Here is a 20780-nt window from a genome sequence, read left to right as displayed (position 1 = left end):
TGTAATGCCTATAGGCGTGTAATAATCGCAGAGATTTGTAGTATGTTTTAATTTGGCCGGGCTATAAGTGTGGCAACTGTTAATCTTTCTACTAACTTAGTAGAATCTTTGCAATTGATTTTATTAAAACAATTGGGGGATCTATCTTCCATAGGATCTATGAATTCACAAGATTATGATTTCATGAGCATTTTTTAGAAAAGTTCTACTCGATTTGAATGCAACTGGGAGGCATAATTAAAGTGTGTTGTCGTTGTATCAATAATGCACATGGTATCACATACACTGTCAAATCTGTCAATGGCGTTTTATTACCCATACCATACCCATAGTTGCTCGGTTTACTTCGCGTAAAAGTTTTTCACGTGCCAACGATTTATATGATTGACTTTACAGGCAAAAATTTATGAACTATTAGAGGTTAGATACTTGTCTCACAACTCATATGATTAAAATACATATTTGACGTTTATGTGCAACAGTGCAATAACGAAACGCCATTATAACCTACAAAGTTCGCGTGTAGTGTATACATCTGCAAGAGTCATGCAAGAGTACTCATGTAAATGTAAAGTAAAATAACAAATATAAAAATGACCGAAGAATACTTTCCTCGTGGTGGAAAAAAGCCTAATGTGACATATTTTAAGCAAAGCAGTAACGTAAGTATTTAGTGCGGTAGGTATACCGTGTCTGTTATGAATAGATGGGTTTAATTTTCAATACTTTTGCATTAGTTTTTAGGTGCTGCAGAAAAAGGCCAAGGTAAGAAGAAAAAACAAAAGAAAAGACCGGAGAATGATGATGGATACTTATCTGATGAAGCGGTTAAGGAGGTGGATCAGTCATACAAAATGTGCGCATCAGGGATTGGATATAAGGTATAGTATGAATAATCGGAATTGTAAATTTCTTTTACGTCTGGAATATCTTTTTTATGTATACGAAGAAAATTATTAGTATCACAAACATAATGAGTATCTTTTTATACAAAAGCCTCTGACTAAAACTTAGGAAAGGGGATTATTGTCATAAATTTATAACCCATGGATATCGACTTTCTTATTTTTTTAAGCCCCTATATTATAAAATTTATCTAAACTAATAAAGACATAGGTGTATACAAGTATGTTTTGTTTAATTTGTTGTACAATTGTAATATTATATTTTTCAGACACTGAAACCAGGTGTGAATCTGCTGGGCCGAGTATGGAAAGTGCTAGATACCAAGCTGCGCATCTCAATGCCTGGCAAGACCGAGGGCAATGTGATGGCCTGCCATATCAGCGAGCCCTACAACAAGATGCTGGAGGCTTATGTTAATGACGAGGTATTTGTTAGTTTAGTAAAACATTAAAACAAGTTAGTCATTATGACAGCGAACTCACAATGGTCTTAAGTGCCATAAACCCTACTGGCACCTAAGTCCTTTATGCCAATTTTCACCATTTTATACATTAAAAAAAAATATAGGAAAGAAAAATTCTTCTTCTTCTCACCTGAAGAGAAGATCCCGACATGAAAGCATTGTTGCCTTAATGCTACTGCACATTCAATAAATAGCTAAAGTGTCATTCTATGGAACTTGCTAACTATGTAAACAAAAGTCACTAGTAAATTCCTCATTCAGAGACAATTTCAATATGGCAGTTTGTTCACAAACAAGCCCCGATGCACATGTTTTCGTCTAGTGAGACCATTTTTTGAGGTTCTCGCATTTGTTCAAAAATAATGTTTTTGTTTAAAAATTACTAATATTTAATGCTTATACTAATGTAATTTAATTTTATATGGTAATACTCTGCAATAACTAAATCCAAATACAAGAAATACCGTTTGTACTGAAAGAAAAAAATAATGTTTTTTTATTTTTTTATTGACGGGTAGGATTACAACATATGTGAAAAGGGTTATTACTAGGGAAAGCAACAGGACTCTGCCTATGTACTGACAATTTTGTTTCGAGCCCATGCATGCAGCAGTGCTGTAGGAGAGGACAATATGATTTGGACAACGTTTTTGAAAAGTCCGTTTTTTCAGCAATAAAAGTCTCATGCAATTTTATTATACGATCATAATAATCTACATTAAACATCACCATTATGGTTCCCATTACTGGGTCATTTTATGTTCATGTGTAAAATTTATTAACCTCCTAAGGCCCAAGGTCCTACCTATAATACTTATTCAGTTCAATGAAATTTAAATCATATTCGATTGGAACAGAGTTGCTTTTGCTTTGTTTCATTCATTTTTTGAACAACCCATAATCAACTCTATTTCCTACACTAAAGGTTCAAATTTATGTGGCAAATATTGCAATTTTCATTTGTATGGCTGGGCTTTAGGAGGTTAAAATAAACTAAATTGTTGCGTGGCACTAGACGAAATAATTTGCATCGGGGCTCGTAGTTAGCAAGCATAGAATGTTACTTATACATAATCTCACATGACACTGAATTTTCCTGAATTTGGTTGTCACTGAATTTGTGTTTCCTTTCACCAGATAGAGAAAATGCGAGATCTACCGGAGATATTCAGTCCGGGGCAGTATGTGGCAGTCCATGTTTTAGAGGCTAATGGGACCAGCGATAGTGTCATGCTGTCCATGATGCCACAGCACATCAACTCGGGGCGGTCACACGCTGACCTGCTGAAAGGTATATATACATAGAATTAGAGAAAAATAAAAAGGTTGTGATAGAAAACCAAACTGTAATAATTTTACAGTTTTACTTACCTATTATATATTAGGCACAATTACAATCAGTCATAGTCAAAAGCATTTATTGCAAATATATTACCTAATGTTAGATAACATAGGCCTTATAAAGACGCAGCAATCTTAATTTCATAATAAATTACATATTATAATAATTTATACTTAATATTGTATGAGTTCAAACTCAGACATTGCTGAGCTTTAAATCCAAAAACTATTATAACTAATTAATTTAATCCATAAGGCTGAAACTTGATTAGTTCGATACTAATTTATTTACATTTGCACAGGTGACATTCTTCAAGCAGCGGTGTCATCGGTGGAAGACCATGGTTACGTGATGGATATAGGCGTGGCCAACACTAGGGCCTTCCTACCTAAAGCTGAAGCTAACCCTGAGATTGAGCTAGGTGAGTGACATTTAGAGTCTGTGCGGAAAGAGAAGAGTCGTGGGATTTGAGGGCGCGCCAGTGCTATTTTCTGGTTTTTGCTATGCTGACAACACTGGTCACGTGATTATAGTACGACACTAAAGGTCATGATACTTGAATCCCTTTTGTTCCGGTTTTTTACCACGGCTTACTAAACGGAGCCTGGTGGTGGTGTCGGCTCGTCAAATCAATGCTCTGATTTAGCGCAGGCACCAGTTTTCTTTTTAAAACACACTTGTTTTTATATCTCAGATACCGAAAAGTGACTGCGATCGACAAAACTGCTAAAACTAGTTAAGAATCTGCCTAATACAACTGTAATTTTAGTACTAAACAAGATACGAGTCTCATTTATGTACTGCCTAATCTGTGCAGTCCAACAGTTATTAAAACCGGGTAGATCGGGTAGAAATTGGGCAATAGAACTGTAATTTTATCAGGGATATATTTCACCCATTGTAAACTTGACTTGTAATGTATGTGTACATTTGTATTATGTAGTTACGAAATTATATTTCATATTTAGCAGTGACTTTTCGGCGAAGAAAAGGCACTGCTAAATATGAAATATAATTTCGTAACTAACAGAACCTACAAATAAAGAAATATTTTATTAGAAAAAGTTTTATTCAGAACCTAGTAAACGAACTTACAAATAAAGAAATATTTTATTAGAAAAAGTTTTATTCTTTGTAATCGAAGTCTGAATTAAAATATTCAATGTCACTTATGTTTGAGCTAGCTTCAAAACGGGTTTACCTTTATTTTGCCGTAAATTTTTCTGCAGAATTTCTGCAGAAGTTACAAAATATGTTTCTTTGAAATGAATAATCGAAGAAACAGGATTAATTGTAACAAAAATGTGTGATTCGATTATTCTATTAATAATTTTCTGTATAACAAAATTCTGCAAAAAATTTGGCGGTAAAATAAGGGCACACCTTCAAAACAACCAGGGATACTCATAGAACTATCTTCATCTGAACTGGATGTGCTTGAATCCGGCACGTAGATTACGAATTCTTGCATATCACCTACTTAGCGGTCTTTTATTCTAGATACCGTAGATACTTTTACACAATCCTGAAAAAGAAATTACATATAAATATGCATAAAATGGCAAGTATCAAGACTATTTGTCAGTTATTTTAAAGATCATGAATGATGCATATTTATGAAAATTAATATATTTTGAATGAATATACTTACCGATTATGAACCAGAGACAAGTTATTTAGGGGGCTTATTAAATAGGTAATTATTTAATATTAAATACAACATCAATACCCGCGAATAGCGGAAACACGTTCCGCGACTTTTTGTAAGTCGATAGTCGGCTTTTAGCCGTTTTCTTCCCGCTGACAAAACCGAACAATGTTAAATATAATTTTCCTTGTGGTTTTATGTACGGTTTTATCGTGTTTTGAAAATATTTTATACATAAAACTTGCGGTTTTTGTTAATAAAAATATACATTGACAGAAGTTTGTTTACTTTTTATAAGACAGGTGTCAAAGGATTGATTGCCATATAAAATTTAAAATGTTAGTTCCCGTTTCTGCCACGACTCTTCTCTTTCCGCACAGACTCTATAATGTAAGTATTTTATCTCTTTCCAACAAACAAATGACTAAGCAACTTATAAGGCCAAACATATATCAACAGCATACACTCCATGACTCCACATTGTGAAACATAAAGTTACCCACTTATGCTCTTTTTAGACACTGGAATGTTGATCTGGACAAGCGTGAAGTCAGTAACAACGTCAGCAGACAACAGTATAGTCTCGCTGAGCGCTACTCCGGCCGCACTACAGAAGGCGCTGCGCCGCAAGAAGCCTTCAAACCTTGAGAAGTGCTTGCTGCCTGGCACCGCCCTAGAGTTCACCGTCGACAAGGTGTGTATATAATGACAGACAACAGTATAGTCTCGCTGAGCGCTACTCCGGCCGCACTACAGAAGGCGCTGCGCCGCAAGAAGCCTTCAAACCTTGAGAAGTGCTTGCTGCCTGGCACCGCCCTAGAGTTCACCGTCGACAAGGTGTGTATATAATGACAGACAGCAGTATAGTCTCGCTGAGCGCTACTCCGGCCGCACTACAGAAGGCGCTGCGCCGCAAGAAGCCTTCAAACCTTGAGAAGTGCTTGCTGCCTGGCACCGCCCTAGAGTTCACCGTCGACAAGGTGTGTATATAATGACAGACAGCAGTATAGTCTCGCTGAGCGCTACTCCGGCCGCACTACAGAAGGCGCTGCGCCGCAAGAAGCCTTCAAACCTTGAGAAGTGCTTGCTGCCTGGCACCGCCCTAGAGTTCACCGTCGACAAGGTGTGTATATAGTGACAGACAACAGTATAAACTCGCTGAGCGCTACTCCAGTGCTACAAGAAGCCCGCGATCCTCGAGTAGAGTTTGCTGCTCGGTACCCCCCCTGGAGTTCACCGTCGACAAGGTGTTTATACTATACATATATAGTGACATCAGACAACAGTATAGTCTCGCTGAGCGCTACTCCAGTGCTACAAGAAGCCCGCGATCCTCGAGTAGAGCTTGCTGCTCGGTACGCCCCTTGAGTTCACCGTCGACAAGGTGTTTATACTGTAGGGACATGGCGGTGACGCAATTTAGAGTCCGCATTTTCGGTATACAGTTCGAAGGAGCAGTTAGCCCAGTTAGTCGCTCAGCGCAAGGCATACAGTGCGCACATACCTACTTAATTAACTAGTTCGATATCGCGGCGCCGCCTGGTCCTTGTCCCGACCTTGTGTAAAATCTATTTAGTAGCCTTCTGAGATAATTAATTGGAGTTAGAATAAATCGGTGTTGTAAAGTAACCTTAGTTTACCTCATCTCCCCATAGGGTACCCAAATACCTAAAATACTATACATATATAGTGACATCAGACAACAGTATAGTCTCGCTGAGCGCTACTCCGGCGCTACAGAAAGCGTGTGGACATTCGAGTTCATAAACATGTATACATTTTTTCACCTTATTTCAATGGGTTAAGGTGAAGAAATGTATACATATTTATGAACTCGACGGTACCAAGTGAACCAGTACAAAAGCGGTCCCTCCCAGCACATGCAATACTGTGCTTACCAGGTGGCTCCATCCCCTTTGTCCTCTTGCCTCCCAAAGGCCTATAAAGAAGCCTATGCATTGTATTTGGAACTATGCCTTGACTAATCTTAATTGTGATTATTTGTATCGGCTCCATGCTTCATTTGACGGCATAGTAAAGAAAACTGTGTCGCTTAACTTCAAACTCGGGTAAATCCATTGGACCCTCTCAGCAAATATCTACCCTATTACGTTTTCTTAATACCAAAATCGCATAATCTGACAGATAGATTTACGCGAGTTTGAAGTTAAGCGACTCAACTTTCTTTAATAAATGAATGATGATTGTGGAGCCCCGCATTGTGCGTGATACAAATATTGGAGTAATAATTACAGCCCCTGGACAACGGGATCGAGGGTCGCGTGTTGGACGCCACGGCCTATGTGCAGCGCTTCCACGTCGACCGCAGTAAGGACAAGAAGCCGGCTCTCGGACAAAAGGTAAAAAAAATTTTTTTTTTTTATAAAACTTGGACTATGCGTCAAAATGATCCAAAAACCAACTTGGTTGAGAATTAGGTCATTAGATAGGTAGGTTCTATATACTCCATTTCGTTCTATGGGCACCAAGCGGAGTTGCAGAATTGAGATATTGGTGTTTTAGTTAAATTGTCGTCACCCTTATTACCTAGGCAATAGAGTCCATCGTTGCGGCGAATAGTTTGCCGCGCTCGCTCGTTGGTGCGCGAACATTTACCCTGCAGCAATTAGATAATTTACTTACTTGGACTTGCACTATATTTTGACTATAATACCAATATCACAGTTCTGCAATGGAATTCCGCTTAGTGCCCATAGAACGAAATGAAGTACATAGAAATACCTATCTAATGACCTAACTCTCATTTCTGTTGGTTTTTGGACCAGGCTCCATACAAAATTGTCCATGGTCCATTGTCAAAATAATATATATTTCGTTCATCTGTTTTAGGAATGCTTTATTTTAAACGTTTTTAGGGTTCCGTACCCAAAGGGTAAAACGGGACCCTATTACTAAGACTTCGCTGTCCGTCCGTCTGTCCGTCTGTCTGTCACCAGGCTGTATCTCACGAACCGTGATAGCTAGACAGTTGAAATTTTCACAGATGATGTATTTCTGTTGCCGCTATAACAACAAATACTAAAAACAGAATAAAATAAAGATTTAAATGGGGCTCCCATACAACAAACGTGATTTTTGACCAAAGTTAAGCAACGTCGGGCGTGGTCAGTACTTGGATGGGTGACCGTTTCTTTTTTCTTTTTTTTCCGTTTTTTTTTGCATTATGGTACGGAACCCTTCGTGCGCGAGTCCGAGTCGCACTTGCCCGGTTTTTTATGTTACAGATTAGAGGTCACGTGTTATACGTGATGCCGACCCGCAACGCGCCGTTTCTAACAACCAGAAACATCTTTGAGAGTGCGCGACCTGATCTCGAGGTAGAGACGAAGCTCAAGGAAGGCGACATAGTTGAGGAAGCACAGGTATGCTCGAAATCACCGTGTTTAACCTCTAATAGTACAGATGTAGTGCATAGTTATTTTCCTTCGTATTTTCTTGGAAACGTTCGTATTTGTCATGCTACTTATGTGAAAGGCCCTCATTTTTACTCCCCTTAACTTGTGTTTTAGAAAAAGAAGAACTGGGGTCTTGATTAATTGTTTGTCGCGCTTTTAGAATTAAGATTGTTACTTCCTATAAGCTACTGGCTTTTTATGAATATTTTATTAATTAATTGACAATAACGGTACAGCTATCATAACAGTTGCATAATGTGATAGTGTAGCAAAAAATAATCTAGAGACATTATATTTATAACTCTTTATAAGAATCATAACATAACAAACAAAGTGACTTTAATGAAGTAATTCTCATAACAATGGTGTTCCATTGCTGATTAATCCAGTTAGCAACTTGAGAAGAGTATAATTTATTGTAAAGTAGCTTTATTTGACGTTCATAAGCGCATTGTAGTATGCCTACTTGAATAAACTATTTTTTATCTTTATCTTTAATGATTTTTGACTTTTTCCTCAGGTACTAAAGATCGCAGGGCGGAGCATCCATTTCAAACTGGGCAAGAAATGCGTGGGTACCATGAGTCTGAAGCGCGTGGCCGTCCACGAGGATCTCACCGACGAACAGGTCGTCGCGCAGTCCTACCCCATTGGTAAATCAATAACTAAAATAAATATTCCGGGGACAATCTTACAGACCAACCTAGTCCACAACCCTACCTAACTTACCCTAATCAGGCGTGGCTCACTCCGCAATTTCGTCGCTTTGCTACAGGTAGCTAAAAGTCCATCCGTTCGACCCCAGTTTTGGAGTTTGCCATAAGCCGCGCGTGGCGCTGTCGCCACCTAGCGGCCATATCTGTGCTGATTGTGACAGACGCGTTTTGTTAGAGAGTGAGTCTTCTGTACCTAGTAGTATTATTTATTCTGTGCCCTAATTATAATCATATCTTTGCTTAATCAAAGCAAAGTTTATACCATGTGAGGATAGGAAACTGGTCACCCAAGCCCTTAGAAGAATTTTTATAAGCGATTAGAAAAGACCAGCGAGCTCACAATAGCTCTCTGTGGCGAGGATTACAGACCACCCCTAAGAACTCCACAAGAGGTGCCGAAACCACGATGTTATTTTGATGATAATGTAACCTTATGTGTCCTTAATTATTGCGCTTGAAAAATATGCTATAGTAGAATGTAAGCAGACACATAATATGACTTGTCAAGTTGTCATATATTTTTTTCTCACTTCATCTGTAAATATTATCAGGCAGCACACACCGCGTCCGCGTGATAACCTACAACCTATCGGACTACATCTACCACGTGACCGACGAGACCAAACTGCTCACCGAGAAATACTTCTCCCACTCACAACTGAGTCCGGGGGAGCTAGTCACTGGCACCATCCGCACTGTGGCCGATAACCATGTCACTGTTACTGTGGGCCGGCTGTCAGGTAGGACATATCATAACTTACAACTTATCAGACTACATTTACCACGTGACCAATGAAACCAAACTGCTCACCGAGAAATACTTCTCCCACTTACAACTGAGTGTTGGCCAAACTGGTCACTGGGACCATTCGAACTATGGCCGATGTCACTGTCACTGCGGGCCGGCTTATCATGTTAGCCATGTCACTGTGGCACCTGATATTGTTAGACTCGTTTGTTATCAAGTCATTAGCCGGGTCCACACAGAGCAAGCATACGCGCGAGGCAATTTCCTCGCGCACAAATCGCCCAGTGTAGACGTGCCTCGTGCGCGCCGCCTCGGCCGTGGCACGTCTACACTGGGCGTATATCCGCTCGGTGTGGACCCGGCTAATGGCCCTCAATGCGTTCTGAGATGCCGTACAGTCGGTGCCCTAACTTAATTAGAGTTCTTCTTTTAGGTTATGTACCGCAATTGCACTTATCGGATGCAGGCGTCTACGTCGATCCTAAGAAAGCTACCACATCCAAGCTCACCAAGAAGAAGTATAAGGTAAGGATGTATAAAACATTTGATTGGGTCAACATCAGTAATCCGGTCCATCTCAACTATTTCGTTTCTAGTGTGTTTATACTGTCGTTTTTTTATTTTATTTCTGGGATTTCGGATGTTCAATCATGGATTATATTGACCATAACCAACAAAAGTCAAGAGTAATCCCATATTCCCTTGATTAAATTCTCAACCACAGTTTACTCTTCGAAATGACAAAGGCTTTTATAGTTCGGTTAGTCATTGTTATTTTAAGTCTCAGGTACGGCTTTACCAGTTTACTGAGTCTTCTTCTTCCTCGCGTTATCCCGGCATTTTGCCACGGCTCATGGGAGCCTGGGGTCCGCTTGACAACTAATCCCTAGATTTGACGTAAGCACTAGTTTTTACGAAAGCGACTGCCATCTGACCTTCCAACCCAGAGGGGACACTAGGCCTTATTGGGATTAGTCCGGTTTCCTAACCATGTTTTCCTTCACCGAAAAGCAACTGGTAAATATCAAATGATATTTCGTACATAAGTTCCGAAAAACTATCATTGGTACGAGCCGGGGTTTGAACCCGCGATCTCCGGATTGAAAGTCGCACGCTCTTACCGCTAGGCCACCAGCGCAGTTTGGGCTAATTCAAAATACCAACTTTCAAAGTAGTGGGAAATTCAAAATGTTGGACAAAATAGTTAATGAGATTAATATCACAGGTGGGGCAAGAAGTAAATGCGCGTGTACTGTCCGTGGATGCAGCGAAACAAACGTTGATGCTGTCACTCAAACCATCGTTAGTGGCGTCCGATGCAGCTCTTCTGACTTCGTACGAACAAGCTGAGATTGGCAAGGCCTACACTGGAGTAATCAAGGTAAGATTTATATCTTTAACATTCCCATACAACAGTATAGACTTCTAAAATCGAGATGGAAATGTTTGCCTGCAACAATGGATGTCAATAAAACTAGATTCCCATCGACTTTACATTGCCAAGGGTGCTAGGTAATCATAACGTAAACGACTCTAAAGAACTTTAATAGTTAATATTAGACAAAACTCTGCGTAGGTGGCACCATTACACATACAGTAAATAAACCTCATTGACATCATCAATGACACATCATGCGCTACTAGGTCAATCAATGGCCTACCGTGACCGAAAGTTCGGTTTCTGCCTCTCTATCACTCTTGCGTATTCGATCGATAGAGAGGCAGATATAGAAATTTGAATTTACGCGTTTCGTGGTAGGCCACCTGTAAACAAACTGCCTTGATGCATCAATGTCATAGTGAAAACTTGTCAAAAACTGTTAAAGGCCTAGTATGTATAAATTACTCTATGGTTTACTAAACAAATTAGTGCTGCACTCTGGCGGCAGAACATTGCCGTAATACTCCCTATTGACAAACTCGTGTTGCACAATCGTTTTTGTTTACTAGAAATAAGCAATAATGTCATATTATAATCATTTAATAAACTACATAAATTATTCTCTAATTTTGCAGGTGGTAAAGGACTTCGTCTTAGTATCATTCCTGAACGAGGTGATAGCGTACGTGCCCCGCAACCAAGTGTCCCGGACGCCCGTCACCCACCTGGCCGAGGCCTTCCACCCGGGACAAGTCGTGACGTGTACCGTGCTGCAGGTGGACGCTCAGAACCGGAAGATGCTGGGCAGCCTGACTATAGCGCCCTTCTGGCCCGCGGTAAGTGAAGGGATATTCAGTTTTTTTAATATGTAACTGTTTTCCGCCTTTACGACCCATGATAATGTCCCTTTTGCCTTGATCCACTTTTCTTTAACCCCGTAAGGCCTACCACAAAAAAAAATCCTATTTTAAATTTAAAACTTGTGTAGTAAATTGGTTTGTTTTGTTTGAGAAAGCAATGAAACAAAGAAACAAAATGCTAGTTTGTTTTATTCTAATTAATTTGAAACTGAAGTGTACGTTGTGGTTGTGATGCCCATTGGGCCTTACGAGGTTAATAATCACGACAAGAAAATAAAATAAGATATCAAATGTGTTCCCACGCCATATTTATATAGACTGTCGTATAGATATTTATAAATAAATGTTTACAGAAACGAAGTAACGAACACCGCGAGAAACGCAAAAATGAAACTGAAGACGGCGAAGTGCCCAACAAAAAGCGTAAAACCAGTGAATCTGAAGACACAGACACAAAAACAATAAAGAAAAAGAAAGAGAAGAAAAGTAAGGCAAAAGAAGTTTCAGAGGATAGTGACGCTGAAGACATAGATCCTAAGAAGAAAAACAAAGATAAAAAGGACAAAAAAGTAAAAGAAGTGTCAGAAGAAAGCGACGCCATAGAGACAGACATACATGAAGACAGTGACCAAATACTAAAACCAGAAGACCTAGCTCTTATAGACTTATCAGATTGCGAAACAGCTAAGCAATGGAAGAAACGAGTAGTATCCTTAATGAAATCTATCAAATGTAGATTACACAGAATAGAAAGGATAGACAAAAAGATAATAAAAATAGAAGAACAAGGTTTATCAGCTAAGAATAAGAAATTCCACACAGCCATGCATCAAGAGAAGTTAGTTATCGAAGAGAGAATAAAGAAGTTGATGGAAGCAATGAAAACTGCCCAAGAAAAGTTAAAAGAATTTGACGAAGAAGAGTACAGAGATCCTAATTACAAAGAGATGCAGAAACAGAAAAAGGAAGAGAAAATAAAAACTTCAAAACCAGTTAAAGATGATGATGATTCATCTGAAGAAGAGACAATTCCTGAAAAGAAAAATAAAAAGGATAAACTAAAAGAGAAAGCTGATAAACCTAAAGAAGAAGCAAAAGCAGGCAAGAAAAGGAAACAAGAGAAGAATAAAGAAGTGAAAGAAGTAGTAGATAAGAGTAAAGATATTAAAGTAGTGGAAAGCTTAGAGCCCGCGCTTGAAGTGCCCAGCGCTAAGGAGTTCTGGACGGAGAACGATCATCAGGCCAACAAGGTGGAAGAGTCTTCAAGCAGCAGTGAAGATGAGGTTCGTTCTGTTGCATTCATTTTTGAATTTCGTTCAAATTTGTAATACATATATACTCCCGTTAACTCAGTGACCCAGAATGAGACTTGGCGTTCGACACAAGACAGTGCCACTTTTCTCGGTCCTGAGCTGTCTACTTTTCGCATTGTTGTTAAAATGCGGGCTGAATTCCTATGTTTCTTCCTGAATTGTTGTGAATTCTAAAAATTGAAGTTCTTTTTATAGATGCACCAATGATGTGCCTTAAGATTACACTAAAATTAACATATTCCAATTTCCTAAAGCTCATTTCATATCACCAGGAAACCGAGCAACCCAAAAAGAAGCGAAAGAAGCTCACAGCAGCCGAGAAGGTAGCAAAGGCCCGCGCCGAAGAAGAGAGACTTCGCGAGCTGGAGCGGCGCGCCGTCGAGAGCGAAGCGCAGCCTCGGAGCTCCGACCAGTTCGAGCGGGCGCTGCTGGCCAACCCGAGCTGCAGCCAGCTGTGGATCGCGTACATGGCCTTCCATCTGCAGGTGATAAAAAAGAAGACTTCTGGCCAGTACTGTGACTATCATCTTTTGCGCAACTATGGTTGTTAATATTTCGTTTATAATTGAGTACAGTGTGCGAGAATGACGAGGTTCTATTCGTCATCGTTTGTCGCCTTGTCGTACCTACAATAGCAACTACGCTAAAAAACTTAGGATTTTATAATGATTCTTCTGAAAATTCACTAGTTTTGAAATATAAAACGGCATGGGCAGGTACAATTTTGACAAATTATACACATTAGAACAGAACGTCGGCAAAATTTTGTAGAGAAGAGCAGCTAACTACAATGAAAAATTATGTGTTTCACGAATCTCAAAGAAACACAAAACTGTTTTTAATTGATGCAAGTCCTAAGAGTTATTTTTTTTTGGTTTGCTATAAGACAGATTAAAATTATTTGGCAGTTAGCACGGTTGCTTACAAAGTTGCTTTGCCTACATTAATTATCAATGAACACTATTGTTATCCTTGCCCACAGGCGACGGAGATCGACAAAGCACGTGCAGTGGGCCGGAAGGCGCTGAATACCATCTCTTTCAGGGAGGAGGATGAAAAGCTGAACGTATGGCTCGCCATGCTTAACGTCGAAAACCGGTTCGGCACGAAGGTATTAAAAAAAACCCATACATATCGGAAACCCGTTTATAAATCAGAATATTCAGATTACTCATAGGCGACGGTGACGGCGACCATAGGAGGGAACGAAAGGTCCGATCGCTGTGTCTCGCTCCAACCTATGGTTGCCGCCGCCGCCGTTACCATTTGCGCAATGTTGTGGCCGAGCCGTAACCATCAGACGGCTCGCTTGCAACCTATTTTTTTTAAATCTTTAAAGGCACAAATATTTAAAATATTTCGCAGGAGTCCCAACAAAAAACGCTAGAAGAGGCCCTCCAAATGAACGACACCTTCAAAGTGCACTCCAAACTCCTCGACATCTACGTCGACACCTCCAAGCACCAGGAACTGTCCTCCCTCGTCGATCTCATGCTGCGGAAATACAAAAGGAATCCTACCAACTATATCCAGTGTGGCGCGGCCTGCTTCAAGTTGGGATTGGTGGATAAGGCTAGGCATGTGATGCAGAAGGCAGTTAGCGTGCTGGAGAAGAAAGAACGTAAGTGTTTAGAATATAAGGTATGTTATCCCGTGTCACGCAAGTACAATAGGAATCCTACCAACTATATCCAGTGTGGGGCGGGCTGCTTCAAGTTGGGATTGGTGGATAAGGCTAGGCATGTGATGCAGAAGGCAGTTAGCGTGCTGGAGAAGAAAGAACGTAAGTGTTTAGAATATAAGGTATGTTATCCCGTGTCACGCAAGTACAAAAGGAATCCTACCAACTATATTCAGTGTGGGGCGGGCTGCTTCAAGTTGGGATTGGTGGATAAGGCTAGGCATGTGATGCAGAAGGCAGTTAGCGTGCTGGAGAAGAAAGAACGTAAGTGTTTAGAATATAAGGTATGTTATCCCGTGTCACGCAAGTACAAAAGGAATCCTACCAACTATATCCAGTGTGGGGCGGGCTGCTTCAAGTTGGGATTGGTGGATAAGGCTAGGCATGTGATGCAGAAGGCAGTTAGCGTGCTGGAGAAGAAAGAACGTAAGTGTTTAGAATATAAGGTATGTTATCCCGTGTCACGCAAGTACAAAAGGAATCCTACCAACTATATTCAGTGTGGGGCGGGCTGCTTCAAGTTGGGATTGGTGGATAAGGCTAGGCATGTGATGCAGAAGGCAGTTAGCGTGCTGGAGAAGAAAGAACGTAAGTGTTTAGAATATAAGGTATGTTATCCCGTGTCACGCAAGTACAAAAGGAATCCTACCAACTATATCCAGTGTGGGGCGGGCTGCTTCAAGTTGGGATTGGTGGATAAGGCTAGGCATGTGATGCAGAAGGCAGTTAGCGTGCTGGAGAAGAAAGAACGTAAGTGTTTAGAATATAAGGTATGTTATCCCGTGTCACGCAAGTACAAAAGGAATCCTACCAACTATATCCAGTGTGGGGCGGGCTGCTTCAAGTTGGGATTGGTGGATGAGGCTAGGCATGTGATGCAGAAGGCAGTTAGCGTGCTGGAGAAGAAAGAACGTAAGTGTTTAGAATATAAGGTATGTTATCCCGTGTCACGCAAGTACAAAAGGAATCCTACCAACTATATTCAGTGTGGGGCGGGCTGCTTCAAGTTGGGATTGGTGGATAAGGCTAGGCATGTGATGCAGAAGGCAGTTAGCGTGCTGGAGAAGAAAGAACGTAAGTGTTTAGAATATAAGGTATGTTATCCCGTGTCACGCAAGTACAAAAGGAATCCTACCAACTATATCCAGTGTGGCGCGGCCTGCTTCAAGTTGGGATTGGTGGATAAGGCTAGGCATGTGATGCAGAAGGCGGTTAGCGTGCTGGAGAAGAAAGAACGTAAGTGTTTAGAATATAAGGTATGTTATCCCGTGTCACGCAAGTACAAAAGGAATCCTACCAACTATATTCAGTGTGGGGCGGGCTGCTTCAAGTTGGGATTGGTGGATAAGGCTAGGCATGTGATGCAGAAGGCAGTTAGCGTGCTGGAGAAGAAAGAACGTAAGTGTTTAGAATATAAGGTATGTTATCCCGTGTCACGCAAGTACAATAGGAATCCTACCAACTATATCCAGTGTGGCGCGGCCTGCTTCAAGTTGGGATTGGTGGATAAGGCTAGGCATGTGATGCAGAAGGCGGTTAGCGTGCTGGAGAAGAAAGAACGTAAGTGTTTAGAGCATAGGGTTGTTTATCTAATGCATGCTAATTAAATATGGAAATCATTAACTTTGGCGTTATGCCACAGCAGAAGGCGAAGTGTCTCCTATTATGCCTAGCAGTAGATATATTTGTTCTATTTCTCAATGAGTATATATGTGATGGCAATAAAAGCTAACATTCCTTTCAGACGTAACCGTGCTAGTGCAGTTCGCCCTCCTAGAGCGAGCGCACGGCGAGCGCGAGCGAGCGGAGGCGCTGTTCGAGCAAGTGCTCGCCGTGTACCCGCAGCGCCTCGACGTGTGCGCCGCGTACGCCGACATGCTCGCTAAAGACCGCGACATTCAGGCCGTCAGGTGAGTATCTCATAAACGCATTACTGCCTAAATTAGCTATGAATCGTTTGTCTTTATCTGTCATTTTGACTTACGTATTTGTAAGAAAGGGACAAAACATAATTTAATTAAATCAGGCCCGTAAAGTTTTATGAAGTTAGCTCTTAAGCAACTTAATTGATACATTTAGCACCCAAATTTGCCACCTAATACTTTTTTTTGTTCAGCAACGCGGAACTTTGCTATGTTTATAATTCTTATCTGGAATCTTTCGCCTGGCTTTGAATTGCACATGCCTCCCTCGACGGTTTTCCTGTTTTTATACTCCTTTGAAACCTTGAATGAGCAGTATTGATCGGGAAAAATGAATGTTAAGAAGTTAGGGATTATAATAATCAAAATAGAAGTGATCACTTGTTACCTGTATATGTAAGGCGGCGGAGCAGGTTTTAGGTTACTTGTCGTTCATGTCATCTCGGATATGGATAAATATTATTATGGCATCAATACATTCAGTATAATGTCCTGAACACAAATACATATGGGGCATTTCACGCCAAGCGGGCAGCGAAAAAAGTGTCAGGTATATATATAGAATTTGCTGAAATTTGGAATAATTATACTACTCGATATTCTAAAAATACGCATTCTTTTATTTTATTTTTTATTTGGCACCGTTTCCGGTTTGGAATCATTTAAAAAATGGACGAAAATTGAGGAGAGCATTTTACAAAAGCTGATGCAACTATTATTTAATAAACTGAAAAATAAGTTTAATATTGGTTTGTATACAATTTTAATTGCTTTATCTTGCAGTTATAACAATTTTGATATTTTTTAATTTTTTCATACAAAAAATCGGAAATGAAAATTTCAAGTCAAATTTATATAAAGTTCGGTATTTTTGAAAATTTTTATTTTTGCCTCAAAATGTAGCTTATAGTCCATCAAAAATACATGGAAAGTTTGAGAGTGGGATCTGCATTAGTTTCGGAGATACATGAACTAAAGTGCAAACGTGCCGGTCTGAGCGTCGTACTGGCGATTCCTTAGTTACCCAGTCAAATAAAGGTTTTGTCCCTGGAATGACAAATAATAAGCTGGAAACTCGTATAACCACACCTTCGTGTCGGCGGTCTTTAAATTACGATAAAAGTCATAGAAAACCTCGTGTTCGCGCCGGAGTTTATTCAAGGTCAAAGGTCACAAAAATTGCTTTATCACAAATATCAAGGTTTCTATAAATCCAACGATGTTTACATATAAATGAAGATTGTAGAGCATACAATTTGAGACAAATCATGTTCAGGGCATTTTTCCCGATCCTCAACCGTTTTGTAGGAATTGTCGAATAATTTGGATATAGACGGCGAAAAACGCGTAGCGGTCAGCCATACGCTCCGTAATGCAAGTTCACCGTGAATTCCGGTTAATAATAAATAAATAAATAAGTATTATAGGACATTCTTACACAGATTGACTAAGTCCCACAGTAAGCTCAAGAAGGCTTGTGTTGTGGGTACTCAGACAACGATATATATAATATACAAATACTTAAATACATAGAAAACACCCATGAATCAGGAACAAATATCTGTATCATCATACAAATAAATGCCCTTACTGGGATTCGAACCCAGGACCATCGGCTTCGCAGGCAGGGTCACTACCTGCACTACCTGCACTAAAACACAAATACCTCTTAGCAATTAACAACCACAGCAATAAAGAGCAAATCTCGACACGAGTAGAACATAAACATAATACAAGATCAGTGGCTGTGCAAAAATATAAAATACCCCGCGTCACCAATTATTACGGAGACCGAACTCTAAAAAAAAGGTTGCCATATTTCTTAAACAGTCTTCCAGAAAATATTAGGCTCGAGCCCAATAAAACTAGATTTAAAACAGCAGTAAAGCAGCACCTATTGAAAATGCTTGGGTGACAATTGCATGCCTGTGCCTGCAAATGTCACCCAAGTAAAGTAAGGTATATTTGATTATATTAGTTAAGTGTATGATGTTAGTTTTTATAATATTTTACATTGATTACGTATGCAAGTAATTATATCAGAGACTCGCACCTGCAGACAAACTGTGTAAACAGTTTTGCAGGGAACTGAATTAGATCGTAAGGTTATTTCTTGTATTAATAATAGTAATAAATAAAAAATAAAATAATACCCACTAGGCCAGACCGGTCGTCAAACTATAACTTCTATAAAGTTATTTATTTCATAAGATGCTATTTACGGATCATACGCTGATTTTAGAACAAAAGTTGTCTCTCCTGTGGACAATAGTTAACAGCTTGTGTGATTTGATTTGATTTTGATGAAGCTTTTATCGCGGACTGTACTTTTTTTTTCAGTTATCTGCTCAATTCTGCGAATATATTTTATGGCCATGATGATGGGCTGATGTCATTATATATTCTTATTTATACATTAAAAACGACCAGCTTCGCACGGGTTAATATAATTATACATAAACCGTCCTCTTGAATCACTCTGTCTATTTAAAATACACAGGGACAAACAACGGGAAGCGACTTTGTTTTCACCTATGTAGTAATGTCATTAAAAATATTGCATTGTCATTGCTTTTTCATAAATATGCCAAATTTTAACTCAATGTAAAACCAACAAATAGTCAACGTTTGCAAATGTTGAAGACAGATCGAAAAGATACATATTTCCATCGCCAGTTAAATAAAATATTGTGGAAATGTTTATACTTGTATTATTTGTACTTCAACTTTACCTCTTTTCTGCGGACACTAGAGGCAACAAACCCTAATTTTCTAATTAATCCTAATGGTATCGTCTTGGGTCGTCCCATTCGTTTTTCGTCAAGTTCTTAAATTAGTCCTATTCTGCTTTCATCACTCATTCTACATTGAAAGCCGACGATTGTAACGAATGTCATCACCATCCTAATGAAGGGGTACTTCTTTTATATATTAGCTTATTTTATAAAATGATTGCATAAATGCAGCTGTAAACTATTGTCCACAGAAGAGGCAACTTTTGTTCTAAAATCAGCGTATGATCCGTAAATAGCATCTTATGAAATAAATAACTTCATAGAAGTTATTATTAACCGGAATTCACGGTGAACTTGCATTACGGAGCGTATGGCTGACCGCTACGCGTTTTTCGCCGTCTATATCCAAATTATCCGACAATTCCTACAAAACGGTTGAGGATCGGAAAAAATGCCCTGAACATGATTTGTCTCAAATTGTACGCTCTACAATCTTCATTTATATGTAAACATCGTTGGATTTATAGAAACCTTGATATTTGTGATAAAGCAATTTTTGTGACCTTTGACCTTGAATAAACTCCGGCGCGAACACGAGGTTTTCTATGACTTTTATCGTAATTTAAAGACCGCCGACACGAAGGTGTGGTTATACGAGTTTCCAGCTTATTATTTGTCATTCCAGGGACAAAACCTTTATTTGACTGGGTAACTAAGGAATCGCCAGTACGACGCTCAGACCGGCACGTTTGCACTTTAGTTCATGTATCTCCGAAACTAATGCAGATCCCACTCTCAAACTTTCCATGTATTTTTGATGGACTATAAGCTACATTTTGAGGCAAAAATAAAAATTTTCAAAAATACCGAACTTTATATAAATTTGACTTGAAATTTTCATTTCCGGTTTTTTGTATGAAAAAATTAAAAAATATCAAAATTGTTATAACTGCAAGATAAAGCAATTAAAATTGTATACAAACCAATATTAAACTTATTTTTCAGTTTATTAAATAATAGCTGCATCAGCTTTTGTAAAATGCTCTCCTCAATTTTCGTCCATTTTTTAAATGCTTCCAAACCGGAAACGGTGCCAAATAAAAAAAAAAGAATGCGTATTTTTAGAATATCGAGTAGTGTAATTATTCAAAATTTCAGCAAATTCTATGACCTGACACTTTTTTCGCTGCCCGCTTGGCGTGAAATGCCCCATATATGAGATGAGGAGATGACAAGCGCAAAAATGTTGGAGGTAGTTACTTTGACGCCATAAAGGCGGCAGTACAAACTTTTTTATGTTATTTGACTTATTTGTAAACTATTCGGTGTACGTCTTTTATTTTTATTTTTTAATGTACTTCCACAGACAAGTGATGGAGCGCATGACGTCTCAGAAGCTGCCAGCACGTAAAATGAAGACGCTGTTCAACAAGTGGGCGGAGCTGGAAGACCGCATCGGCGACGCCGACCGCGCCGACCAGGTGCGAGAGCGAGCCGTCAAGTTCATGGAGACCGCCAAGTTCTAACCATTATTATGTTGGATAACTTGCACCATTTCGTCGTTGCGCTTTTCAAAGCTGATATGTGTTTGATTTTTGATTCACAAATAATTACCTAGCAACAAAATACATAAGGTATTAATTCATTTG

The 20780-nt window shown here is 39.4% G+C and overlaps 1 protein-coding gene across 1 annotated transcript; it reads left to right on the top strand.

The window, feature by feature from the left end:
• The first annotated feature begins 4 nt into the window (after positions 1-4).
• On the top strand, positions 5-20681 carry LOC134673641 (protein RRP5 homolog). Its single transcript, XM_063531642.1, has 20 exons — positions 5-18; positions 575-662; positions 738-881; positions 1175-1330; positions 2507-2660; positions 3013-3132; positions 4878-5053; positions 6615-6719; positions 7605-7742; positions 8296-8428; positions 9043-9231; positions 9673-9764; positions 10465-10620; positions 11256-11456; positions 11834-12763; positions 13066-13278; positions 13776-13904; positions 14159-14414; positions 16219-16384; positions 20498-20681. Exons 1-20 carry the CDS (start codon positions 5-7, stop codon positions 20655-20657), a joined length of 3720 nt encoding a protein of 1239 aa, XP_063387712.1. The 3' UTR covers positions 20658-20681.
• Positions 20682-20780: the final 99 nt, after the last annotated feature.

The sequence above is a fragment of the Cydia fagiglandana genome, chromosome 18 (genome assembly GCF_963556715.1).
Source record: "Cydia fagiglandana chromosome 18, ilCydFagi1.1, whole genome shotgun sequence".
Lineage (NCBI taxonomy): Eukaryota > Metazoa > Arthropoda > Insecta > Lepidoptera > Tortricidae > Cydia > Cydia fagiglandana.
This window is presented reverse-complemented; position numbering and strand designations above follow the sequence as displayed.

Excerpts from the sequence above, each read along its gene's own strand:
- LOC134673641 (XM_063531642.1), top strand. Across the intron at positions 1,331-2,506 it reads AGGCTTATGTTAATGACGAG|ATAGAGAAAATGCGAGATCT; the intron begins GTATTTGTTAGT and ends TCCTTTCACCAG. Across the intron at positions 6,720-7,604 it reads AGCCGGCTCTCGGACAAAAG|ATTAGAGGTCACGTGTTATA; the intron begins GTAAAAAAAATT and ends TTTATGTTACAG.